Source organism: Theropithecus gelada, chromosome 6 (genome assembly GCF_003255815.1).
Source record: "Theropithecus gelada isolate Dixy chromosome 6, Tgel_1.0, whole genome shotgun sequence".
In the NCBI taxonomy this organism is placed as follows: domain Eukaryota; kingdom Metazoa; phylum Chordata; class Mammalia; order Primates; family Cercopithecidae; genus Theropithecus; species Theropithecus gelada.
In genome coordinates, this window is record NC_037673.1 from 37,065,776 (window position 1) to 37,093,605 (window position 27,830).

Sequence of the window (27,830 nt, forward strand, 5' to 3'; positions counted from 1 at the left end):
GTTGTAATTAATTAATACTTTGTGTATAAATTTTTTCTTTCCTATTTTTTTTTTTGACACGGAGTCTCGCTCTGTTGCCCAGGCTGGAGTGCAGTGGCATGATCTTGGCTCACTGCAACCTCCACTTCCTGGGTTTAAGCGATTCTCCCACCTCAGGCTCCCAAATAGCTGGGATTACAAGCCTGCACCACCACACCCAGCTAATTTTTGTATCTTTAGTAGTGACGGGGTTTCACCATGTTGGCCGGGCTGGTCTCAAAATCCTGACTTAAAGTGATCCACCTGCCTCGGCCTCCCAACTGCTGGGATTACTGACATGAGCCACCGTTCCCAGCCTGTGTATACATTTCTTTTTTTTTTTCTTCTATTGTCCAGGCTGGAGTGCAGTGGCACAATCTCGGTTGACTGCAACCTCTGCCTCCCGGATTCAAGCCATCCTCCTGCCTCAACCTCCTGGGTAGCTGGGACTACAGGCTTTTGCCACCATGCCTGGCTAATTTTTGTATTTTTACTAGTGGTGGAGTTTCACCATGTTGTCTAGGCTGGTCTGGAACTCCTGACCTTAGGTGATCCGGCTGCCTTGGCCTCCCAAAGTGTTGGGATTACAGGCATGAGCCCCTGCGCCTCGCCGTATATTTTTAAAGTTCTGACTGTCATTGGATTGCAAGATTCATGAAGGCAGGACCCTTCTTTCTTGATAACCAGAATACCGTCAGTGCTAGGCATAATCAGTACTCAATAAATGTTTATTGAATAGTTATATAAGAGTGATGTCAGGGCTTCGGGTGGAGAGTAACAGAGCTATCTTTATTTTTCACCTCTTAAGTCCTTAAGATCTCTTATATAATTCTTTTTTTTTTTTTCTTTTTTCCATTCCCACTGTATTGTATCAATTCAGGTCCTCTCTGGACTATTGCAAGAATATTTTAATAGACTTCCTTGTGCTTACACTGGCGTTTACCTTATACTGGTAATTTTCTAGTCCAGTCTCCACACCACAGCCATGATGATTTAAAAAAAATTTTTTTTGATTTTTTAATTATTAATAGTATTGTGCTAAAAATACATAACACAGGCCGGGCGCGGTGGCTCAAGCCTGTAATCCCAGCACTTTGGGAGGCCGAGACGGGCGGATTACGAGGTCAGGAGATCGAGACCATCCTGGCTAACACGGTGAAACCCCGTCTCTACTAAAAATACAAGAAAATTAGCCGGGCGAGGTGGTGGGCACCTGTAGTCCCAGCTACTCGGGAGGCTGAGGCAGGAGAATGGCGTGAACCCGGGAGGCGGAGCTTGCAGTGAGCCGAGATTGTGCCACTGCACTCCAGCCTGGGGCACAGAGCAAGACTCCGTCTCAAAAAAAAAAAAAAAAAATACATAACACAAAATTTACCGTCTTAACCATTTTTAAGTGTATAATTCAGTATTGTTACATATATTCACATTATTGTACAACCAATCCCCAGAACTTTTTCATCTTGCTAACTGAAACTCTATATCCATTAAATAGCAACTTCCAGTTTCCTCCTGCCCCCAGCCCCTGGCAGCAACCATTCTGCTTTCTATCTCTATTAATCGGACTGCTCTGGTGCATACAAGTGGAACCATATAGTATTTGTCTTTTTGTAACCGATTTATTTTGCTTAACATAATGTCTTTAAGGTTCCTCTGTGTTGTAGCATGTGTCAGAATTTTCTTTCTAAGACTGAAAAATATTCTGTTTTATGTTTATGTCACATTTTGTTGATTAATTCATCCATCAGTGGATACTTGGGTTGCTTCTCACCTCTTGGTTGTTGTGAATACTACTGTGAACATGGATGTACAAATAGCTCTTCAAGACTCTGCTTTCAATTCTTTTGGGTATATACCCAGAATTGGAATTGCTGGATCATATAGTAATTATATTTTTAATTTTCTGAGGAACTACCAAGCTGTTTTCCATAGTAGCTATACCATTTTACATTCCTACCAACATTGCACAAGGATTCCAGTTTCTTTACCTCCTTACCAACACTTGTTGTTTTCTGTTTATTTGATAGTAAAAGTTTTTTGATCCTAGTGAGTGTGAAGTGATATTTCATTGTGCTTTTAATTTGCATTTCCTTAATTATTAGTGATGCTGAACATCTTTTCATGTGCTTATTGGCCATTTGTTTACCTTCTTTGGAGAAATGCCTATTTAAGTCTTTTGTTCATTTTATTTTTATTTTTGAGATGGAGTCTTGCTCTGTGGCCCTGGCTGGAGGGCAGTGGCGTGATCTCGGCTCACTGCAACCTCCGCCTCCCAGGTTCAAGCGATTCTCCTGTCTCAGCCTCCCAAATAGCTGGGACTACAGGCGTGTGCCACCACGCCTGGCTAATTTTCGTTTTTTTTTTTTTTTTTTTTTTACTAGAGGTGGGGTTTCCCTGTGTTAGCCAAGATGGCTTCCATCTCCTGACCTTGTGATCCGCCCACCTCAGCCTCCCAAAGTCCTAGGATTACAGGCATGAACCACTGCGCCCGGCCTTTGAGCCACCGTGCCCCGCCTTTCTGGCTAACTTTTTTGTATTTTAGTAGAGATGGGATTTCACCATGTTGGCCAGGATGGCCTCGATCTCCTGACCTCGTGATCTGCCCACCTTGGCCTCCGAAAGTGCTGGGATTGTAGGCATGAGCCACTGCGGCCAGCCTTTTGCTCATTTTAAAATGAAGTAGTTTGTTTTTTTCTGTTGTTGAGCTGTAGAAATTAAAAAAAAATGTAATCTAGATATTAATCCCCTATATATATGATTTGCACAAATTTTCTCCCACTTCTTTGTAGATTGTCTTTTTACTGTATTGATTATTGCTTTTGATGCCCAGAACACCTTGGCAATATTTTAAAATCTCAGATTTTTGTTGTTGTTACTGTTGTTGTTGAGACAGAGTCTCAGTCACCTGGGCTGGAGTGCAGTGGCACGATCTTGACTCATTGCAACCCTCACCTCCTGGGTTCAAGCGATTCATGTGCCTCAGCCTCCCATGTAGTTGGAATTACAGGCATGTGCTACCACACCTGGCTAATTTTTGTATTTTTATTTTATTTTATTTTTTTTTGAGGCGGAGTCTCGCTCTGTCGCCCAGGCTGGAGGGCAGTGGCCGGATCTCAGCTCACTGCAAGCTCCGCCTCCCGGGTTTATGCCATTCTCCTGCCTCAGCCTCCCGAGTAGCTGGGACTACAGGCGCCCGCCACCTTGCCCGGCTAATTTTTTGTATTTTTTAGTAGAGACGGGGTTTCACCGTGTTAGCCAGGATGGTCTCGATCTCCTGACCTCGTGATCCGCCCGTCTCGGCCTCCCAAAGTGCTGGGATTACAGGCTTGAGCCACCGCGCCCGGCCTAATTTTTGTATTTTTAGTAGAGATGGGATTTCACCATGTTGGTCAGACTGGTCTCGAACTCCTGTCCTGAAGTGATCTGCCTACCTTGGCCTCCCAACGTACTGGGATTACAGTCGTGAGCCACCGTGCTTGGCCTAAAATCTCAGACTTTATGAAATTACTTTCTGTGACTCAGAGCTTAAACTTCTGTTTTTTGGAATTGTATACAACCTGGTTTGTAACTCTCTGGCTTTTATACATATACAGTTGGCCCTTTGAGAGGAATTGGCTCCAGGTCTCTCCTGCTGATCCCCAAATCCAAGGATGCTGAAATCCCTTATATAAAATGACATAGTGCTGTATATATATATAACACATACACCCTTGCTCTATTTTCTGCCTAGCAATTCAAACTCTAGTGAGGGAAAAATATTTGAAGTTCAGAAAGTGTCAAGATTTGTATTATTCTCTCCTAGATGTTCTTCATATTCATCTAGAGAACCTCTGTTTTTTGAAAGATACCAGAAATCTCTTTTCTAACCACCTACTTTCTTAGGTAGAATGGAATTGAGCACTGAACCCTGTGTATACTCCTGTTACAGCAACTGAAACATTTTCATTTGCCCATTTGTTTACCTGTCTTATTTTGCTTTTCTGGACTAACAGTTCTGTGTAAGCAGAGTCTTTGTTAGTAGTTCTTTTATCATTAATCTAACTGTGGTACCCAGTGTGTGGTATGTAATTAAATAATAAATGTTTGTTAAGTGAATGTTTAATTAGTGAGTAAATGAAGGTATTAGTTCATTCTCACACTGCTATGAAGAAATACACAAGACTGGATAATTTATAAAGGAAAGAGATTTAATTGACTCACAGTTTCACATTTCTGGGGAGGCCTCAGGATGCTGATAATCATGGCAGAAGGCAAAGGAGAAACAGGCACCTTCTTCACGGGTGGCAATACAGAGTGCGACATGCAAGCAGGAGAAATATCTAATGCTATAAAACCATCAGATCTTGTGAGACTCACTCACTCTCAGGAGAACAGCATGGGGAAACTGCTCCCATGATCCAAGTACCTCCACCTGGTCCTGGGAATGCAGGGATTACAATTCAAGATGAGATTTTGGGTGGGGACACAGCCGAACCATATCAATGAAGAAATGAATTAATGTTAAGTTAGTGTTATTAGATCTCCATAGTTGCACTAGAATAGACTTTAATTCTGGTTGCCTGCACTGGTAATTGTACTTAAATGATTTCTGCGAGAAAATGGCACTCATTTTCAAGCTTCTTTTTGGCAGTCCTTACTCTCTTCCCCCAGCACCCAGCAACTTTGTGGCAGATCTTTGTTCTTGGGTAGAGGTTTTATTATGGCTTATAGTTGTATGTGACCTTAGCCTAGAAGGGTTGTTTCTGATTTGTAAGTCATCTGAAATCTCTGTAAGGATGTTCGGGTAGAAATGCTCATCAGATAGAAATGCTCATATTATTTTAGATATATTTGCCATCGTTGTTATTAGGGGTAGACTGCAGAGCCTGGGAAATAATCCTTTGGTTCGTTTTCAGAATTAAGCCAAAACAAAAAATGGTGTATTTTCCTCTCTTCCATTAGGACTGTAGCTCTTGTTATGAATTCTGGTAATAAATTACTCCATTGAAGTCAAATAGTTTATGATGTTCCTTGGCAGGAAAATCTTGAAAATATTTTACTGTTACAGCAAATTTCACACTAAGCTGTATTTAAAAAAGTCATTAGTAAAAGTTCTGGAAAAAGAACAGTCACCATCAAGTGATACGCTACCAAAAGATGGATTGCTACTATTTTAGATGATTTAGCTGTGCCAATTATATGGGATTTTTATGAGTTATGCCATGCATGACTTCCAGTAAAACTTTGATTTTAAATGTAAACATTTATTTAAATGTTTAATTCACTCCTAATATAAATACAAAGTTGTGTGTTCTTGTAAATTTTTTTTAAATGTTAGAAATTGTCTATATATAGGCACATTCTGCATTGAAATAAATGAAATAATTTTCATCCTATCTTTTTGGTGACAGTATTTCTATTTGCTGAGTGATGAAAAAGTAATTAGTTATGAAATGAGGTATAAACTATGATAGATTCTTCTGTAAGTAGAACATTTCAAGTATTATCTTGCTTCTTGCAAGAATATTTAGCACTTATAGATGTTTTCATTGTGTTCAGATGTGGCCAGCTGCAAAGGGAGTAGTGATTCAGATTATTCAGTGTAGAAATAGTCCAGAATTGGACCTTTAAATTGTTTTGGAATTTGTGTTCGAATATTGATATCTCTGAAAGAGATATGTGCAGCACTTTCCACAATATACTAAACAATACAGTAATGTCTTTGTCTTGAAATAAACTGCAAATTCCCCAACTGTGTCTTGACAATCTAAAACAAAACTACCTTTATTTCTGTATTGTTGCAATCTTCAATCTGCTTTTAGTCTGGGATATAATAATTTGGTCTTAAAAGGTTTTCAGCTTTTGAAAATATTCAGTTATTTCTTGCCTCTCACTTACCAGACTGGCCTGATGTGATAGCACCTGCTTTTCTTTGTGGACATAATCATTACTCTAAAATTTGAGAGTTAATTAAAAATTACAATCTTGTGTGATGAACAAGGTAGACAGTGGGTGATTTATTCATTTCTAAAACCTCTCTGTGTGTATATGTATGTCTGCCATATACCAGCTTTTTTGTGCATAGTGGATCCAGAGATGATAAATAGATGTAGTCTTTGAGAAGCTTATATTTTGCAGTTTGGTAAGGGGGTGGTGGTGGGGGAGATAGGTAAAAAATTACAATGTATTGTGATAAGTTCTGTGATTGAAGTAAGGAAATGTCATAGAAATGCATAAGAGGGTCATTTAACCCAGAGTTTGAAATGTTGAAAAGTGCTTAGAGAGCTGGTCACAACTGAATTGAGATTTGAAGGATGAGTAGAAATTAGCCAGGTAAAGAGGAAAAGAAGCCTGGAAAAACACTAAGATGACTTGACCAATATAGGAGGTAAGCCTTGGAATAAATAGTGACTGTCATTTATTGAGCTCTACCATGTGCCAAACTGTGTTAGGAGTTTGAAACCACGTACTTCACTGTAACCCGTGGGGCAGGTGCTATTATTTGTAGTTTGCAAATGAAGAAACTGAGTCATAACTTTGCTCAAATCATCACATGGTTAATTAATGGCATTGCTAGTTTAAAAAACTAGCGTTTCTGGCTTTTTCTGCAGGCTGTTTCCTCCCAGCAAAGGACAGTTTCAAGATGGAGGAGATAAATAGTTACCATGCTGTTGAAAGTTCACATATATAGATTAAGTTCTGTAAAGTGTGCAGAGAGATTTATAGTGACTTGTTTGTTCATTTAGAACTATTTACTGAGAGCCTCTTATGTGCCAAGAACTGTGCTAAGAATCAGGAATAAAATGATAAATGCCAAAGCTGAGGTAGAGGGTGAAAGAAAGCAGGGACACTAAGTGAAGCCATAGTTTGAAAAAGCTGGATTGCAGAGGAAAAAGTAATGATTGAGCAATAAATTTTAGGGGAAGTCAGTAGTCTTTTAGTTTTTTTTTTTTTTTTTTTTTTTTAATATGGGAAGTACTAATACTTTGTTTATATGTTGAAGAGAAAGAACTATAGCAGGGTAAAGACTGAAGATATAAAAGAAAGAGCTGTTAGGTCACATGTTTAATTAAGTAGGTGGTAAGATTATTCTTTTTTTTTTTTTTTGAGACAGAGTCTCGCTTAGTCGCCCAGGCTGGAGTGCAGTGGCGTGATCTCGGCTCACTGCAAGCTCCGCCTCCCGGGTTCACGCCATTCTCCTGCCTCAGCCTCCCGAGTAGCTGGGACTACAGGCGCCCGCCGCCTCGCCCGGCTAATTTTTTGCATTTTTAGTAGAGACGGGGTTTCACCGTGTTAGCCAGGATGGTCTCGATCTCCTGACCTTGTGATCCGCCCGCCTCGGCCTCCCAAAGTGCTGGCATTACAGGCGTGAGCCACCACGCCCGGCCAAGATGATTCTTAAATTTGTAATGGACATATAATTATAGTAGGATTAGCCTGCTCTTGAGTAATGAGACTTGAATAAACAATGAAACCTCTGATTTAAATGATCACTGTAACCTCTTATATCTGATTTATGCATTCCTCTTTACTGTCCCTCAGTTATTCTGCACGTACTGCTGTCTATCATAGCATTCATTATACTGAAGTAGAGTCATTGATATCTCCCTGTTAGACCATATGCTTCTTGTGTGGAAGGGATGAGAAGAGACCATGTCTGCTGCCACCTAATGACTGGTATAATCTCACTTCAGTAAATGCTTATCGAACCAATGAATCAGTGAATGACTTGGAGTTTCTTATTTTTACCATTTTTGAACAATTTTCTTTTTAACTTTGAAGGGTTAAAAGGTATATAGTTACCCTGTGAAAGTTTTGTTGTTTGTTAGAAATTAAGTACTTAACACTTTAAGGTATGTCCCAGAATAGGTAAATAGAGAACTTTAAAAATTTTCGATGTTGACCTTATTGATTATTTTTTAGGAAAATCTGTAATTATTATTTTATACATAGGTTACAGTATGCTTAAAATAATTTTGACATTAAAGTATGGTAAGCAGAAATTAATAAAATAGCCTTTATTAATTTCTTTCAGTTTGTGGTGGTTTGCTCTTTGTGAGATTTTTCTGTAGGCATAGTAAGACAGCAAAATAAAGAATAAAGAATTGTATTTTAGCAAGACATAACCAAATTTTAATGTAAAATATGGTTGTATTCTATTGTTTATTACCTTGGCATCAGTGTTTTAAAATTTATCAGCATTCATAATTGTTAGGGCATTTAAAAATGCCAGTTGCAGTGAATAATGATGATTTAGTCTATTCTTTCCCTTAAGTTTGTTAGATTCTGTTTGATTTTTATAATACAGAATTTTGAAATTTATGCCAAAGTTACATGGTTTGTTTACCTAAAATATCAGAGTACACTTAAAACAAATGGAGAATCTTTTAAGTTTTTCCAGATATTTTGATATAGTCCTGTTTTTTTTTTTTTTTTTGAGATGGAATCTTACTCTGTTGCCCAGGCTGGAGTGCAGTGTGCGATCTCGGCTCACTGCAACCTCCACCTTCGGGGTTCAAGTAATTCTCCTGCCTCAGCTTCTTGAGTAGCTGGGACTACAGGCATGTGCCACTGTGCCCAGCTAATTTTTAGTAGAAACAGGGTTTCACTATGTTGGTCAGGCTGGTCTCGAACTCCTGACCTCAGGTGATCTGCCCGCCTTGGCCTCCAAAGTGCTGGGATTACAGGCGTGAGTCACCGTGCCCAGCCTGATATTGACCTTTTCGCTCCTCTTGATAAGCTGTGATTTGAAGGAAAAGTAAATTTCTAATTTTTCTTTATGAATTATACTATTAACTACTGATTTATTTTTACATTTGGATTAAATTAAAATTTCAATTTATATTGACAATAAGAGATAATTTTATAGAACCTAATGAGTTTCTTAGGTTTATCCTTTTAGGTATTTAAAATCAATTTAGCATCAGAGATCCATTGTAGTGTATCTAGAAGTGTAGAAAACAGATACCCTCACACTTTTTTGCTGGTTTTTTTTTAAGCTTTGTGTTTAAAAGCCAGTGATACAATTAAAAAAAATTGTATTTCCTGTGAATGTGGTATATAGTTCCCCACAAATATGTTATTTTACCGTTAATGTCATGGGGTTTTCTTGTTTCAGAATCCTGTTCACAAGATTCCTGACTCGCATGAGATAACGCTGAAGCATGGCACTAAAACAGTAAGTTTAAAAATCTAGTTTTTTCCCTCTCAAATTACAGGGCTGTCATGGAAAAGTGAACTGATAAGATACATTTGTATTAAGGCTAATTATACAATCAACTGATGACATAAAAGCTATAGACATTAAGGAAAAATGGATTACTTTTATGTTCAGTCAAAATAGCCATTTCCTTTTAGTTAAAGTAGAAACACTTATTGTCACTGTTATTGTTGGCTTTAAAAACCTCTTATTTTTTTAATATAGGAACATTGTAAGTGGAAGAAAGAAATGAAACTCAAACACAATTTTGCTTTTTATGGTGTGGGAAAATTTCTCACCACCCTTTGCTTTACTTCTGTATCAGTAAAAGGCATGAGTTTGTTCATTTTTCAGATGAATGTTAAGATAAGAAATGAACTTTAAGTAGTTACCATATGGCTCTAAGTATTCATTAATACTTAGTTTACAGTTTGCATGTTTATATTGTTTTATATATATATATATATATTTATTTATTTATTTATTTTTTTTTTTGGAGACAGAGTCTCGCTCTGTCGCCCGGGCTGGAGTGCAGTGGCCGGATCTCAGCTCACTGCAAGCTCCGCCTCCCGGGTTTACGCCATTCTCCTGCCTCAGCCTCCTGAGTAGCTAGGACTACAGGCGCCCGCCACCTCGCCCGGCTAACTTTTTGTATTTTTTAGTAGAGACGGGGTTTCACCGTGTTAGCCAGGATGGTCTTGATCTCCTGACCTCGTGATCCACCCGTCTCGGCCTCCCAAAGTGCTGGGATTACAGGCTTGAGCCACCACGCCCGGCCTATATGTTATATTTACTGATGTTTGAGTATTCTAAAATATATAAAGATGAATAATATAAAATATTTGAGATGTAAGGTGAAATCATTGTATCTTATTGCAAAACCACTAAAAAATGGTAGTTAAATGAGTGAAACGTTCATATGAAACGAAAAAAATTATCCTTCCCTTTTCAATGAAACTACTTTTTTCTAATTGCCTAACATGTAAAGAACTAAGAAAATACATCCCATAATAAGAGGGAAACCTCAATTAATAGAGGTAGACCCAGAAATGATATAAACCAGGTCATTCTTACAGTTTGTTCTTTTGAAAATGCTGTTTTCATAAAAATATTTATGTTAAATATAATGGGTTTGTTGTTATTTTAAATGAAATAGAAAAGATGTAAAAATCTCTTAGTTTTAATTTCTAGTGGAAATAGTGATACATATAACTCACATAAACAAAACCTCTTTGGAGTGCTCAATACATTTTTTTTTTTTTTGAGACAGAGTCTCGCTCTGTCGCCCAGACTGGAGTGTAGTGGTGCGATCTCAGCTTACTGCAAGCTCTGCCTCTTGGGTTCATGCCTTTCTTCTACCTTAGCCTCCCGAGTAGCTGGGACTACAGATGCCTGCCACCACACCTGGCTAATTTTTTTGTATTTTTAGTAGAGACGGGGTTTCACTGTGTTAGCCAGCGTGGTCTTGATCTCCTGACCTCATGATCCACCTGCCTCGGCCTCCCAAAGTGCTGAGATTACGGGCGTGAGCCAACGCGCCTGGCCTGGAGTCCTCAATAAATTTTTTAAGAGTGTAAAGAGTCTTGAAACGAAACTATGTGGGAATTGCTGCTGTAAGAAATAATTTCCATCTGATTCTTAATATATTTTTTCTTAAATCGTGTTTTTTATATTTTTATTCTGAAATTATGATGGAATTCTACTTTTTGTGTTTTTAAGTAAATAAGGAAAACATTGTAGACTGAGTAATTTAAAGGAAGCTTTTCTGTCATCTAGTCTGGAGAATTTTACAACTGAGAGATGGGTCATGAATTTCACAAGTTTGATTTAAATATTCCTTTTTTTTTTTTTTTTTTTTTTTGAGACGGAGTCTCGCTGTGCTCCCAGGCTGGAGCGCAGTGGCGTGATCTCGGCTCACTGCAAGCTCCGCCTCCCGGGTTCACGCCATTCTCCCGCTTCAGCCTCCCGAGTAGCTGAGACTACAGGCGCCCGCCACCACGCCCGGCTAGTTTTTTGTATTTTTAGTAGAGACGGGGTTTCACCATGTTAGCCAGGATAGTCTCGATCTCCTGACCTCGTGATCCACCCGCCTCGGCCTCCCAAAGTGCTGGGATTACAGGCTTGAGCCACCGCGCCCGGCCTAAATATTCCTTTTTTTTTGGAAATCAAGTTTTATCTTGTAGAGAAACATAACTTAAAAAATACTGCAGTATGTTTTACACATTGAAAATCAATTAGAGTGTCTAATTATACTCTTGGATTAACTTTTTTTTTTTGGGCAATCCTGCCTTTGTCCTACATGCAAGTAAATTTATTTTTAAATAAATGTTGAATTAGAAGGTGACTTTTCTATCTGATCTTTTTTCTTTTAAGCGAGTTATTTTAAAAATGTCCATAAGGCCAATGTTATTTTTTTCCTATATACTTTACATTTTAGTCCTGCCTGTCCCCACCTTACAGGATTATTTAAAAGCGAATACCTGACTTCATATGATTTCATCTGTAAATATTTCAGTATGAATCTCTAAGAGATAATATTGGGCTGTCTCTGCCTCCCTCTTTCTGAATGTGCACACATACACTCTTTCCTACATAATACCATCTTTATTATATCTTTTTTTCAATAATTATTTAATCTAATATCTCATTAGTGTTCAAATTTCCCCAGTTTTCCCGTACATCTTTTTAGAGTCAGTTTGTTCAAATTGGTCTCTTAATGATGTCTGATGTACTCTCAGGAGAGTTATCATTATGTTTATTTTTTATATCTCTAAATTTATAACCGTTTTTGTGCTCTTTTTCTCCTTGCCACTGAAGAAACATGTATATTCATTTAGTGAATATAGTTACTGTGGCATAATAGTCAACTGAACCCTTCCCAGTGAATATGATGATAAAGTCTAAAGCTGTTTGAAGGAAGGAGAGGATAATACACACTAATTCTTTTAATTTAAATGTTAAAACTGAAAATTTGTCCTCATTCTCAAGTTGGAACAAGACACTTTTTTTTTTTTTTGAGACAAAGTCTCTCTCTGTCACTCAGGCTGGAGTGCAGTGGTGCCATCTTGGCTCACTGCAGCCTCCACCTCCCAGGGGCAAGCGATTCTCCTGCCTCAGCCTCCCAAGTACCTGGGATTACTGGTGCCTGCCACAACAGCAGGTAATTTTTGTATTTTTAGTAGAGATGGGGTTTCGCCATGTTGGCCAGGCTGGTCTTGAACTCCTGACCTCAGGTAATCCGCCTACCTCGGTCTCCCAAAGTGCTGGGATTACAGGCGTGAGCCACTGTGCCCAGCCTCTGAGCTTTGTTTTCTATCTTTCTAATTACCTTCTTCATATCCTTTTGGTAAATGATGAATCATGTATACAGTCAGCAGCAGAGATCCTGATACTTCAGTGAATGGCTGCATTGAAAGCCTCATTTTGTAACTTTGCTTTAGAATTTGTCATCTTTCTTCTTAGCTAGGAGAACAGTCAAGTTTGCAGTTTATTCTGTTCTTCCTTGATAAAAAGGAATTTATCTCATGTTTGTCAGACTGCAGGTTTGTTTTACATAAGGTTTTACAATTTTTAGTTCTCCTTTCTTTTAAACAAATATTTAGTAGAGTTTGTATTTTGTGCCAGGTCCAGTGCTGGGCACAGACAAGGTCTCTGTCCATATGATGCTTATACTCTTGAGGGCAGGACAGGTACAGAATACAGGAACCACAGATGAAGTTGTAATTTCATATTGTGTTGTAGTGAGATGAACACTGGTGGGGTTAGCCTTATTAGGAGAATAAATAACTTTTAAATTGCAACAGGAGGGAAGAAAGATAGCATAATGCACATAGAGGCAAGTGAATTTGTAGGTGGTGGTAGCAGAAGCCACTTCCTAGGTTTTTAAAACTACTATTCATTTATTTTTGATTTTGATTGTTTTTTGTTTTAAGACATTATTGTTCGGGCATAAAAAATGACTTTGTTTTCACTTGTATATTTTCTTTAACATCTTTGGAGTTCATGTCTAATTTTAACCATAGTAAGTTTACCTTATATTATGAAATCAGTGTTTGCAAGTGCTAATTGAAATGAACGTAAGTTATTTTGTCAGTATCTGACTTATTTAATTATAATTATATTAATTACATTTCAAGTCTATTTATTAGGAGAACTGATTTACAGAAGCTTCCTTTATATAAAACTTTGGCCAGGCGCCGCGGCTCACACCTCTTATCCCAGCACTTTGCGAGGCTGAGGTGGGCAGATCACCTGAGGTGTCAGGAGTTTGAGACCAGCCTGGTCAACAAGTGAAACCCCATCTCTACTAAAAAAATACAGAAATTAGCTGGGTGTGGTGGCGCGTGCCTGTCATCCCAGCTACTTAGGAGGCTGAGGCAGGAGAATTGCTTGATCCCAGGAGACAGAAGCTGCAGTGAGCCGAGATTGCACCACTGCACTCCAGCCTGGATGACAGAGTGAGATTCTGTCTCAAAACAAAACAAAACAAAAAACATTACTGCGTCCAATGTATGGTAATCACATTAAATATTCCTAATGCAGTTCTTTTCTTCTGAGAGGGCAGTAGGTCTAGGGACTTTCTGCTTTGAGAGAAAGCTACATATATCTCAGGAACAATGAGTTACACATTGGATATTGACGCGTAATTAGACCTAAGAAAGTTCACAGGGAAAGCAATTTTCTTTTTTTTGAGACAGGGTTTTGCCCTTGTTGCCCAGTTGGAGTGCAGTGCCGCGATCTCAGCTCATTACAACCTCTGCCTCCTGAGTTCAAGCAATTCTCCTACCTCAGCCTCTCTAGTAGCTGAGATTACAGGCATGCGCCACCATGCCTAGCTAATTTTGTATTTTTAGTAGAGGTGGGGTTTCTCCATGTTGGTCAGGCTGATCTCGAACTCCCAACCTCAGGTGGTCTGCCTGCCTCAACATCCCGAAGTGCTGGGATGAGCTACGGTGCCTGACCTGCAAATTTTATTTTATTTTTTGAGACAGAGTCTTGCTCTGTCACCCATGGTGGAATGCAGTGGCACGATCTTGGCTTACTGCAACCTCTGCCTCCCGAGTTCAAGTGATTTTTTTTGCATCAAGTTCTGGAATAGTAGCTGGAACTACAGGTACGTGCCTCCACACCCGGTTAATTTTTGTATTTTTAGTAAAGATGGGGTTTCTGTATGTTGGCCAGGCTAGTCTTAAACTCCTGACCTCAAGTGATCTCCCTGCCTTGGCCTCCCAAAGTGCTGGGATTACAGGCATGAGCCACCATGCCCGGCGGAAAGCAAATATTTTATGGAACCAATATAAGTACTATTATAATGTGATTAGTCACTTAAACATTCAGCTTTAAAAATAATTGTTTAAGGTGAATATACCGAGCCATTTGACCATAAGGAACAGATAATTCTGCTTTGTTCTACTTTGGTAAATAGATTCCTTAAAGCTCCCTTGGTGTTACTCATTTTGGTAATTTAAGATTCATATGGTCTTCATCTGGTTATGGTTAAACTATCTTAAAAGTTTCCCTTAGATTGTATATTGAAAATGCTGAATTATTGTAATTATTTGTAAGATTTCTACTTGTACACTAAGGCAACTTAGTTTATCTTATGGAATTGCAGTGATAGCTATTCTGAGTACATGGTTGATGATTTGGGACAAAATTGTCAAATAAAGTGTTTTTCTTTATTGCAAAAGAATTAATACAGTAACAAAGTCTAATAATATAGAAGGCACCATCCATTCCCACTTTTCAGAAGTAACAATAGTTGGTGGTTTGTGCTTTCAAGGCCTGTAACATAGGGGGTGGGATTAAAGAACAGAAATGGGGGTTATAAATGACCATATGTCATTTTGCTCCAGTAATTTTATTTTATTTTTTTAAAACCAGGTGTCTGCTTTGGGTCTGGATCCCTCAGGTGCCCGTTTGGTGACAGGAGGATATGACTATGATGTTAAGTTTTGGGATTTTGCTGGAATGGATGCTTCTTTTAAGGCATTTCGATCCCTTCAGCCCTGTGAGTGGTATGTATTCGCTTACTTAATATCTTCATATTTACTTAATATCTTCACATTGGAAGACAGTGCTTTTGGCTTTGGAATCCCATCTACAATGACTTGTATCAAAATATACTGCCTTCATAATTTAAATGAAGTAAAATGAGCCTCACATTTCTTTTGTTTCATAAACCAATGTTTGAGGTTGGGTGCGGTGGCTCACGCTTGTAATTCCAGAACTTTAGAAAGCTGAGGCAGGCGGATCACCTGAAGCCTGGATTTCAAGACCAGAACGGACGTCATGGCAAAACCCTGTCTCTACTAAAATTACAAAAATTAGCTGGGCATGGTGGTGCATGCCTGTAATGCAGCTACTCAGGAGGCTGAGGCAGGAGAATTGCTTTAGCCTGTGAGGTGGAAGTTGCAGTGAGCTGAGATTGCGCCACTGCACTCCAGCCCAGCAACAGAGAGAGACTCCGTCTCAAAAAAACTACAAAAGATTGGGCGTGGTATCTCACGCCTGTAATCCCAGCACTTTGGGAGGCCAAGGTGGGCGGATCACCTGAGGTCAGGAGTTTTGAGACCAGCCTGTCCAACATGGTGAAACCCCATGTCTACTAAAAATATGAAAACTAGCCAGACATGGTGGCTCATGCCTGTAATCCCAGCTACTTGGGAGGCTGAGGCAGGAGAATCACTTGAACCCAGGAGGTGGAGGCTGCAGTGACCCAAGATTGCGCCACTGCACTCCATCCTGGGTGACAGAGCAAGACTCCATCTCAAAACAAAAAAATTTAAAAAACGAAAAAATACTTTGTTTTAAAACATTCCAATTAATCCTGAGAAATGAGAAGTTAACATAAGCCATTATCCAGGTGCCAATCCATTTTGTACTGTTTAGGTATGGCAGCTAGCATTTTGTTAGAAAGGGCCTTCCATGTTGCTACAATGAGTCAGTCTTTCCTTTTTTTTTTTTCTTTTTCTTTTTTTTTTTTTTGAGATGGAGTCTTGCTCTGTCGCCCAGGCTGGAGTGCAGTGGCCGGATCTCAGCTCACTGCAAGCTCCGCCTCCTGGGTTTACGCCATTCTCCTGTCTCAGCCTCCCGAGTAGCTGGGACTACAGGCGCCCGCCACCTCGCCCGGCTAGTTTTTTGTATTTTTTAGTAGAGACGGGGTTTCACCGTGTTAGCCAGGATGGTCTCGATCTCCTGACCTCGTGATCCGCCCGTCTCGGCCTCCCAAAGTGCTGGGATTACAGGCTTGAGCCACTGCGCCCGGCCCTTTTTTTTTTTTCTTTTTTTGAGACGGGGTCTGGCACTCTTGCCCAGGCTGGAGTGCGGTGGTGAGATCTTGGCTCACTGCAACCTCTGCCTCCTGGGCTCAAGACATCCTCCTACCTCAGCCTCCCAAATAGCTGGAACTGTTGGTGTGCACCACCATGACTGGCTAAGTTTTGTATTTTTTTGGTAGAGATGGGGTTTCACCGTGTAGTCCAGGGTGGTCTCAAGCTCCTGATCTCAAGTAATCCACCTGCCTCGTCTTCCCACAGTGCTGGGATTACAGACATGAGCCACCGTGCCTGGCCTGGCCCATAAGCCACTCTCTTTTCTGTTTTTGACTGTATCTGATCTTTTGGCATATTGCTTTCTTATGGTATCATTTAACTCAGCGGTCCCCAACCTTTTTTGCACCAGTGCCTGGTTTTGCGGAAGACAATTTTTTCCATGGACTGGGGGTAGCGTGGAGGTCGGGGTGGTGGCGTGGTTTCTAGATAAAACTGGTCTACCTCAGATCATCAGGCATTAGATTCTAATAAGGATTGTGCAACCTAGAAATCCCTCGCAAGCGCAGTTCACAGTAGGGTTCACACTCCTGTGAGAATCGAATGCCATTGTTTATCTGACAAGAGCTGGAGCTCAGGTGGTAATGCTCGCTCACCACCCCCAACACCTGCCGTGCATCTGGTTCCTAATAGGCCACGGACTGATACCAGTCCATGGTCTGGGCTTTGGGGACTCCTGATTTAACTTGTTTCTTTCTTTCTTTTTTTTTTTTTCCCTGAGACGGAGTCTGGCTCTGTTGCCCAGGCTGGAGTGCAGTGGCCGGATCTCAGCTCACTGCAAGCTCCGCCTCCCGGGTTTACGCCATTCTCCTGCCTCAGCCTCCCGAGTAGCTGGGACTACAGGCGCCCACCACCTCGCCCGGCTAGTTTTTTGTATTTTTTAGTGGAGGTGGGGTTTCACTGTGTTAGCCAGGATGGTCTCGATCTCCTGACCTCGTGATCCACCCGTCTCGGCCTCCCAAAGTGCTGGGATTACAGGCTTGAGCCACCGCGCCCGGCCGATTTAACTTGTTTCTTTGTCTCCTCTCCAGTATTTCCTATGGAATATCAAAGGCTTTATCATAATTATATTGTATCACTTCAGATGGCATGTATTGTCTAGTTGTTTCACTGTTAGTGACTAGAAATTAAGGTAGATCCCTGGATTAAGGTAGTGACATCTGATTCCTTCATTGTAAAGTTAATATTTTATACTTGAGATAGACAAGAACTTTGTGGAGAGATGGATTGGTACTATGTAACTATCCAGATACTCATCATTCTTTCACTTAATGAGCTTAGTGTCCATTGATGACTTCTTCCTGAATCAGTTATGTCATTGAGGGCTACAAATTGGTGATTTTCTTATTCTGTTATTTCATCTGCATTTATTTCCTGGCATCTTCTTAAAGAAAAACTTTTCCTCATTTTCTGGTGTTATTTGGTTACCCTGAAATACAGTTACTACTGAAGAGGCAGGATAAAAGCTTAGTTATTTTTCTTTAATGGCCCATTTTTAGCTTAAGGGCTGGTGGTGATAAATGAGTTGTTTCTGTTGTTGGTGATGATTTCTGTTTCTTTTTTGAGTATCAGTATTTATGATTTTAAAATTTTCATGTTTCAGTCAATTGCAGTCATTATTCTTTTTGATGTTTAAATTGTCCTAGATTTGTCTAGTAGGAGTCCTTGATTGCTGTATAATTTTGACATGACCTTATTAGTCTTTAAAACTTACTTGGTTTCTGTCACAATATGATGTAGGCTTCCTGTTACATTCATTTCCAAGTCCTGGAATCAGTATTTCCCCAAGTAGCCCTCCTTTCTTTTTGTGGGAATTATATTTAGAGACCAAATCTGGTTGCTAGGCATGCTCATTGATGTTGGGATGTCATTGCTTGTGACCTTTTGATGCAAACAGGTAGAAAATACAGATGCATGTGTATTCATGCATATATGTGTCTATGTTTAAATTACAAGGTCACATTGATATTTCTGTTTCAATTTCAAAATATTAGTAAACTTTTAAATTTCAGAATGCTTTAAAATTTATAGATAAGCTACAAAGATAGTACAGAGTTTATGCATACACTTCATACAGTTTTATGATTAACATTTTATCTTACCATGGTCCATTTGTCACAATTAAGAAACTAACATTAGTTACTATTAATTAATCTCCAAACTTTATTTGGATTTCACTGTTTTTTTCACTAATGATTCCAAGATACCACATTACCTTTGGTCCTTATATTTGTTCAGTCCCTGACAGTTTCTCAGTCTTTCATTGTTTTTCATGACCGTGACAGTTTTGAGGGGTATTGATCAGGTATTTTGTAGAATGTCTCTCAGTTTGCTTTTGTCTGATGCTTTTCTCATGGTTAGATTGAGATTATGAGTCTTTGGGAAGAATATCATAGAGGTGAAGTGACTTTCTTGTTACATCATATCGGGGTACTTCTATTATGTTTTTTTAGCTTCTTCATGGTAAAGTTACTTTTTCCTTTCCTTTCCATATACTGTTCTTTGGCTGCAAGCCACTGAGTACTGCTCCAATTAGAGGCAGTGGAAAAATTCAGCTCCACTTCCTGGAGTGAGTGGTATTTAAAGAAACTTTTTGGTATTCTTGTGTATTTATTTTGTTGCTCAGCTTGTTTAAACTGTGGTGATTGGGAGCTCTTTTAGGTTGGTCTTGTGTTCCTCTGACATGCGTCCTTTCTTTTGTTTTTGGAAATACTTCCCTTAAGTTTTGATACTACAAGATGCTCCAGGCCGGGCGCGGTGGCTCACGCCTGTAATCCCAGCACTTTGGGAGGCCGAGGTGGGCGGATCACCTGAGGTCAGGAGTTCAAGACCAGCCTGGCCAACATGGTGAAACCCCGTCTCTACTAAAAATACAAAATTTAGCCGGGCATGTTGGTGGGCACCTGTAATCCCAGCTACTTGGGAGGCTGAGACAGGAGAATCACTTGAACCCGGAAGGTGGAGGTTGCAGTGAGCTGATACCGCGCCATTGCACTCTAGCCTGGGCAACAAGAGTGAAATTGTCTCAAAAAAAAAAAAAAAAAAAAAAAAAATGCTGCAGGCTATAGATGCTTGTATTTTCCCTGCCTCAGTTCTAGAATCAGTTCTTTTCCCCAGGAGAAGTATATTAGCAAGTAAGATCTAGGTTCATTCTTTATTATTATTATTATTATTTTTACTATACTTTTAAGTTCTGGGATACATGTACAGAATGTGCAGGTTTGTTACATAGGTATACACGTGCCATGGTGGTTTGCTCTACCCATTAACCCATCATCTACATAGGTGTTTCTCCTAATGCTATCCCTCCCCCAGCCCCCCACCCCCCGAAAGGCCCTGGTGTGTGATGTTCCCCTCCCTGTGTCCATGTGTTCCCATTGTTCAACTCCCATTTATGAGTGGGAACATGTGTTTGGTTTTCTGTTCTTGCGAAAGTTTGCTGAGAATGATGGTTTCCAGCTGCATCCATGTCCCTGCAAAGGACATGAACTCATCTTTTTTTATGGCTGCATAGTATTCCATGGTTTATATGTGCCACATTTTCTTTATCCAGTCTATCATTGATGGGCATTTGGGTTGGTTCCAAGTCTTTGCTATTGTGAACAGTACTGCAATAAACATATGTGTGCTTGTGTCTTTATAGTAGAATGATTTGTAATCCTTTGGGTATATACCCAGTAATGGGATTGCTGAGTCAAATGGTATTTCTGACTCTAGAAGATCTAGGTTCTTAATATGCTCATTGCTCCTGGGATGTCACTGCTCTTAGGCTGACTCAGCTGACACAGCTAGGAAATATATACATATATATTATACTAACCTGTGTATATAGTATGTTTCTAACTGTTTTTGCATCTCTCTACATCCATGTTAACCTGAACATGAGTTCATACTGATGTTTCTAATTCTTTTTTTTTTTTTTTTTTTTTTTTTTTGAGACGGAGTCTCGCTCTGTTCCCCTGGCTGGAGTGCAGTGGCGCGATCTCGGCTCACTGCAAGCTCCGCCTCCCGGGTTCCTGCCATTCTCCTGCCTCAGCCTCCCAAGTAGCTGGGACTACAGGCGCCCGCCACTGCGCCCGGCTAATTTTTTTGTATTTTTAGTAGAGACGGGGTTTCACCGTGGTCTCGAATTCCTGACCTTGTGATCCGCCCGCCTCGGCCTCCCAAAGTGCTGGGATTACAGGCGTGAGCCACCGCGCCCGGCTGATGTTTCTAATTCTAATCCAGTACTATATTGATTTATTCTAACCTTCCTGCTTTTCTGTATCATGACTTTCCAATGGTGAGACACCTAGCTTCCACTATCCATTTACTTACTTATTCGGCCTCAGTATACATGTAAAGCAATTTAAGAATTGTTAATTGTACCTGTGTTCCAATTTAAATTCAGCATTACAGAATTTTTCTTTTTTTTTTTTTTTTTTGAGACAGAGTCTCGGTCTGTCACCCAGGCTGGAGTGCAGTGGTGTGATCTCGGCTCACTGTAAGCTCCACCTCCCTGGTTCGCGCCATTCTCCTGCCTCAGCCTCCTGCGTAGCTGGGACTACAGGCGTCCGCCACCGCGCCCGGCTAATTTTTTTTGTATTTTTAACAGAGACGGGTTTTCACCATGTTAGCCAGGATGGTCTCGATCTCTTGACCTGGTGATCCGCCTGCCTTGGCCTCCCAAAGTGACGGAATTACAGGCGTGAGCTACCGCACCTGCCCCAGCGTTTTTCTTAATGTCTTTTATTTTGATATTCAAATTAAAAGATAGAACTCATTTATAAGAAAACACTTATTGTTCAAGGGGTTGGCAAAGTTTTTTTTTTGATAAAGGGCCAGATAGCATTTTAGGCTTTACAGGTCACAAATGGTCTTTGTTAAATTTATCTGTATGTGTATATATGTGTGTGTGTGTGTGTGTGTGTGGCTGTGTCTGTGTGTTAGTGTGAGTGTATACATGTTCTTTTTCTTTTTGTTTTTTTTTGAGACAGTTTCGCTCTTGTTGCCCAGGCTGGAGTGCAATGGCGTGATCTTGGCTCACTGCAACCTCCACCTCCCAGATTCAAGCGATTCTCCTGCCTCAGCCTCTTGAGTAGCTGGGATTACAGACATGCACCACCACGCCTGGCTAATTTTGTATTTTTAGTAGAGTCGGAATTTCTCCATGTTGGTCAGGCTGGTCTTGAGCTCCCGACCTCAGGTGATCTGCCCGTCTTGGCCTCCCAAAGTGCTGGGATTACAGATGTGAGCCATTGCCCCTGGCCTACTTTTTTCAAGAAAAGACAGTAAAGTCTGATTTGATGCCTTTGATCTTTGGTTAAGAAAGAAAATAAAATCATTTTCTAGCTGTAATTTCTGTTTGATTGAGTATTCCAAGGGTCATCACTTGATGATTCCAGTCGTTTAAGAGTGCTGTCCAATATAACTTTCAGTGGTAATGGAGATATTATATATCTGTATCATCCAATATGGTAGTCACTTGTCACATGGGGTTACTGAATACTTGAAACGTGTTAACTAATTCTAAGGAACTGAAATTTCTTAAAATTGAATTTTAATTAAAGTGTAAATATCTACACGTGGCTAGGTAGTTGCTGTATTGGATAGTGCATATCTTGAGCCTGCCTTTAAGTGGCCAAATCCAGCACACACAAACTACTATGGTAGGTAACAAGGTCTAGACATAAAAATATGTGGCTTAAGTTCAAAAACAGGAATGCTACTACCAAAAACTCACTAAAGTTTAAAATAGATTTTTAAATGAAGAAAAAAATGAGGCTGGGTGCGGTGGCTCACGGCTGCAATCCCCACACTTTGGGAGGCCGAGGTGGGTGGGTCACTAGGTGAAGAGATCAAGACCATCCTGGCCAACATGGTGAAACCCCGTCTCTACTAAAAATACAGAAATTAGCTGGGTGTGGTGGCACGCGCCTGTTGTCCCAGCTACTTAGGAGGCTGAGGCAGGAGAATTGCTTGAACCCGCAAGGCAGAGGTTGCAGTGAGCTGAGATGGCGCCACTGCACTCCAGCCTGGCAACAGAGTGAGACACTATCTAAACAACAACAACAACAACAAAAAAAAAAAAAAAAGAAAAAAGAAAAAAAGTGAAACATAAGTATTTGTATATTTATTTTCCCTTTCAATTTTATTCTCCTTATTTTGTTGGATCGTTGTTCTAGTTTCTGATTGTAACACCCAATGTGTATGTTAATGATCGCTGCTTGTGTTTTGCCAATTGCAGATTTGGTGAATGTACAGTAAATTCTCATTCAGTCGATAACTGAATATGGGAGAGTCAGACTCTCGTATGCCATTAGAAGCCTTTCTTTATTTTGACACTGATTTTTATTTTTATTTATTTATTTTTTTGAGATGAAGTCTCTCTCATGTTGCCCAAGCTGGAGTGCAATGGCACAATCTTGACTCACTGCAACCTCCACCTTCCAGGTTAAAGCGATTCTCCTGTCTCAGCCTCCTGAGGAACTGGGATTACAGGCACATGCCACCATGCCCGACTAATTTTTTGTATTTTTAGTAGAGACGGGGTTTCACCATGTTGGCCAGGCTGGTCTTGAACTCCTGACCTCAGGTGATCTGCCTGCCTCGGCCTCCCAAAGTGCTGGGATTACAGGCGTGAGCCACCGTGCCCTGGCCCGACATTGATCTGTTAACCTTTTCAATTATATTTTTTACCCAAGTGAGAATCCACACATGCCTATAACTCAGCTAAATTCCCCCACATCTTTTGGTCACTGATCTGTATTATTCCTATATTACCCACAAAGATTACTTTCTCTGGTCCCATTTACTGAAAATTAGTACTGTATTTTCTCTAAACTAGTCTGCTAGTCAGTTCCCTTTCACTTTCTCTGTTGCCTCAGATTTTCAGTAGTAGATTCATAATTATATGAGTAGGTTCAAAAATCAGAATCTTTGAGATCACAGACCCCTTGGATATACCTTCTATGCAAAAAAAGATATAGATAGAATAAAAGTTTTCATACAATATTAAGAGTTTTTGGATCACTTACGTAGCCCAAGTTAAGAATTTCTTATCTTCCACTCATTTAAAAAATAGCTAGGTACTCTGTGTTCTCATGCTTCCATCTCTCTTAGGCAGATACTTAGGTTTGTAATTGCTAGGTCATATGGTAAATTTATGATTAACATATTAATAAACCTACAAACTCTTTTCCAAAATGGCTGTACCATTTTACATTCCCACTAGCAATATATAAAGGTTCCAGTTTTTCTACATTCTTGTCAACGTTTGTTACTTTCTTTTTGATGATAGTTGTTTCTGTGCATGTGAAGTGATTAGTATTTACTGTTAAATTGTTTTTTTTTTGAGATGGAGTTTCACTCTTGTTTCCCAGGCTGGAGTCCTGTGGTGCAATCTTGGCTCACTGCAACCTCCACCTTCCTGTTTCAAGCAATTCTCCTGCCTCAACCTCCTGAGTAGGTGGGCTTGCAGGCACCTGCCACCACGTCCAGTTAATTTTTGTATTTTTAGTAGAGATGGGGTTTCACCATGTTGGTCAGGCTGCTCTTGAACTCCTGACCTCGTGATCCGCCTGCCTTGGCCTCCCAAAGTACTGGGATTACAGGTGTGAGCCACTGCGCCCAGCCAAATTCGAATTTATTTTTTATTTTTCAGTTTTAGATATTTATGTAGCTTGGTAAGCACAAGGAGTCTACTTATATACTCATACTTAAGTAACGTTATAATAAAAATAATTTATATCATCACAAAGTGATCTCTAAACATATTTTCCCATAAAAGGAAGGTGTTTATTACTTGAATTTGCGAAACACTGAGCTAAGGCATCAAGAAAAGATTAAATTTTAAGACAATCTTTAAAATATATTAAATGAAGAAAGCATACTATAGGATAGTATATAGTTTAATAAAAACTTGGAAAAAATAGCATATAGTACTTGCTTATATACACATAAAATATTTTTGGAGGTACACAAGAGGCTGAGGCAGGAGAATTTTTTTTTTTCTTTTTTTTTTTTTTGAGACAGAGTCTCGCTCTGTCGCCCAGGCTGGAGTGCAGTGGCCAGATCTCAGCTCACTGCAAGCTCCGCCTCCCAGGTTTACACCATTCTCCTGCCTCAGCCTCCCGAGTAGCTGGGACTACAGGTGCCCACCACCTCGCCTGGCTAGTTTTTTGGATTTTTTAGTAGAGACAGGGTTTCACCGGGTTAGCCAGGATGGTCTCGATCTCCTGACCTCGTGATCCACCCGTCTCGGCCTCCCAAAGTGCTGGGATTACAGGCTTGAGCCACCGCGCCTGGCCGAGGCAGGAGAATTGCTTGAACCCAGGAGACAGAGGTCGCAGTGAGCCGAGATTGCGCCACTGCACTCCAGCCTGGGTGACAGAGGGAGACTTTGTCTCAAAAAAAAAAGATACCCTCAGTTGGCCGGGTGTAGGCCCACACCTGTAATCCCAGCACTTTGGGAGGCCAAGGCGGGTGGATCACTTGAGATCAGGAGTTGGAGACCAGCCTGGTCAACATGATGAAACCCCGTCTCTACTAAAAATCCAAAATTTAGCCAGATGTGATGGCGCATGCCTGTAATCCCAGTTACTCGGGAGACTGAGGCAGGAGAATCACTTGAACCCAGGAGGCGGAGGTTGCAGTGAGCCGAGATTGCACTACTGCGCTCCAGCCTGTGTGACAGAGTGAGACTCTCTCAAAAAAGACAGAAAAAAAAAAAGATGGCTTCAGTTGTAAATGTAGTGGGTTAATGCGATCACAAGTCATTCTTGTGGATGTCAGGATAGTCCTGGTGGTGGTGGGCTTTTTTTTTGTGGTTTATTAAGTGGAGAAGATGTTGTTGGCTTGTTGTGGAGTTGTTATCCATGTGCATCAACAGAAAGCTTTAATATGATGTGAAGAGGTATGTGGGAAAGCACAGTTTATTATTTGATATGCATTATTTACCTGAATATATTTTTCCTTCTCTTTGACATTTTCATGGTAAAATTATGTAAACTATCTATAATAGCCTTTTACTTAATTTCCTGGTTTTTGCTTCCCTCTATAACTGTCATCAAGTTACATAATTTAAAAATTTTATCTTATTAAGATCCAGTGATCTTCTCTTGGGTCATGTCTCAGCTCAAATGTCAGCTCCTCAGAGAGACCTTTCCTCACCATCCTGTCAAAAGTAGCTCCACTGCCACCCACTCTACGCATTACCCTGATTTATTTCTTTTATAGCGCTTTACAACCATCCGAAATGATGTGTTTTTCACATTTGTTTACTTCTATTCCAGCACCTAAAACAGTGTTTGGGATATACTTGGAACTTATTATTCATTAAATAAGTCCTACAATAATAGTGTTTCATATTTTTTTCGGTAATTTTCTGTTGAGAAACAGAGCAGAAGACTATTTTCAGCAAGATGTACCCACCTTTTTGAAAAGAAAGGAAGCATAAGGATTTCTTTTTCTGGAATATCTGAAATCTTTGGCTTAAACCCTATCAGTTCAGGGCAAGTAAGGAACAGTTTTTGAAATCACTGGCTCTGCACTGTAGGTGACACCTTGAGTTACAGGCTTAAGGCTGATCTGTTTAGCTTTTTTAAAAAACAAAAATATGTATTCTCAAGATGATTGATTAGTGAGTTTTATTGCATCTTATGATTCCCATTCATTTTATATTAAAAGTGATTCCCAGTGAGCGGATTTTCATCTATTCAAATGGTACTTGTAGTTCTTGCTCTGTATGAACAGTTACTTGATTAAAGAGTTTCAGAGTTCAAATAAATAAAAAAAGAAAAGACAGATACCTACTGTTTTGCATTTCTGTGTCAATCCTAGATTCTGAAATTTAAAAATTTCTGTTACTGGAAATCAGAATGCATGAGTCAGTGCTCTAGTGATTAGGTGTTATACACTGTCTTCTCTGCTAATTTAACTGAGTTTGTGCCATAACTATCAGTTTTAGTGGGATGAGGGGAAGATTACTCTCTTAGATTTTCACTGAAGTATTTTTCCTCCTTTCTTTTTTATAGCATATTAGTTTATGTAAAATTTAATTCTACAACTAAGTATAACTATAGACTTAATGTGCATAGTGGATATGAGCATGGATTCTGACTCATAAAAGTCTGAATTTGAATTATGTCTTGGCTTGTTCGTTTGCTGTATGACTTTAGGCATGTCATTTTAATCACTTTAACCCTTGTTTTCCTTGCCTGTAAAATAGAATTAATAATACAAGTTTTTTGGTGTTCTGATTGATGATTAAATGAAATAGTATATACATCATAAAGTATATGGCACAGTGCCTGGCATGTAGTAAAGCATTCGGTAGATCATAACTCACCTAGTATTTATTTGATATGAAGGAATTTCAGTGCACAGATTCTTAATTTGATATCTCTCATCTCTTTCAAGTATTACTTCCCATTTCTGAGTTTTTCTTAGTATTCTAACATTGCATTTTACCTCTGAAAAATCAGACTACTATTTCAGACTGTCACCTGTCCTATTTCTTTTGTTTTCTTTTCTTTTGTTTTCTTTTCTTTTCTTTTCCTCTCTCTCTCTCTCTTTCTCTCTCGTCTAGCTCTGTCACCCAGGCTGGAGTGAAGTAGCACGATCGTGGTTCATTGTAACCTCTGCCTCCCAGGTTCAAGTGATTTCTTCTACCTCAGCCTCCTGAGGAGCTAGGATTAAGGCACACCACCACTCCTGGCTAATTTTTGTATTTTTAGTAGAGACAGGGTTTCACCATGTTGGCCAGACTGGTATTGCGCTCCTGACCTCAAGTGATCCACCTGCCTTGGCCTCCCAAAGTGCTGAGATTACAGGCGTGAGCCACCGTGCTGGCCGTGATTTGTTTTTTGGGAGTATAGGCTATTTAGCTTTGGCTCTCTGTTATCTATTCTCCATTTCCCTTTTTCTCTCTCTGGTTCGGTTCTCTGTATCTTTTTTTTTTTTTTTTTTTTGCTACAATTTGTGAAAACTTAAGCCAATTCACTTTACTAATTTTCTACTCTTTTAATGAACTTTTTAAAAGTGACATTTATTCAGGTATAATTTACATTTCGTAAACTTTATTCTTTTTATTTGTACAGTTCTATGAATTTTGAGAAATGCATACAGTCATAGTCATACACTATGATTATCCTCCAAAGTTCCCTCTAGCCTCTTTGCAGTCAGTCCCTCCTTCTGACCCCCAGGTAACCACTGATCTGATTTTGCCTCTGTCAGTAGTTTTGTTCCCTTTTATAGCTGTGTAGTACTCTTTTGTATGACTATGTTGCATACAGTTTGTTTATCTCTTTACCAGTTGATAGACATTT

General features: G+C 39.8%; 1 protein-coding gene across 3 annotated transcripts in view; it reads left to right on the forward strand.

The window, feature by feature from the left end:
* The window catches only part of WDR70 (WD repeat domain 70), a 360,510-nt gene that overhangs the window by 46,128 nt on the left and 286,552 nt on the right, over positions 1 to 27,830 (forward strand). For all 3 annotated transcript variants that reach the window (XM_025388244.1, XM_025388245.1, XM_025388246.1), the window contains 2 exons: positions 9,113 to 9,172; positions 15,077 to 15,210. In XM_025388244.1, coding sequence (XP_025244029.1) covers positions 9,113 to 9,172; positions 15,077 to 15,210 — 194 coding nt within the window. The remainder of the gene's footprint in view (positions 1 to 9,112; positions 9,173 to 15,076; positions 15,211 to 27,830) is intronic.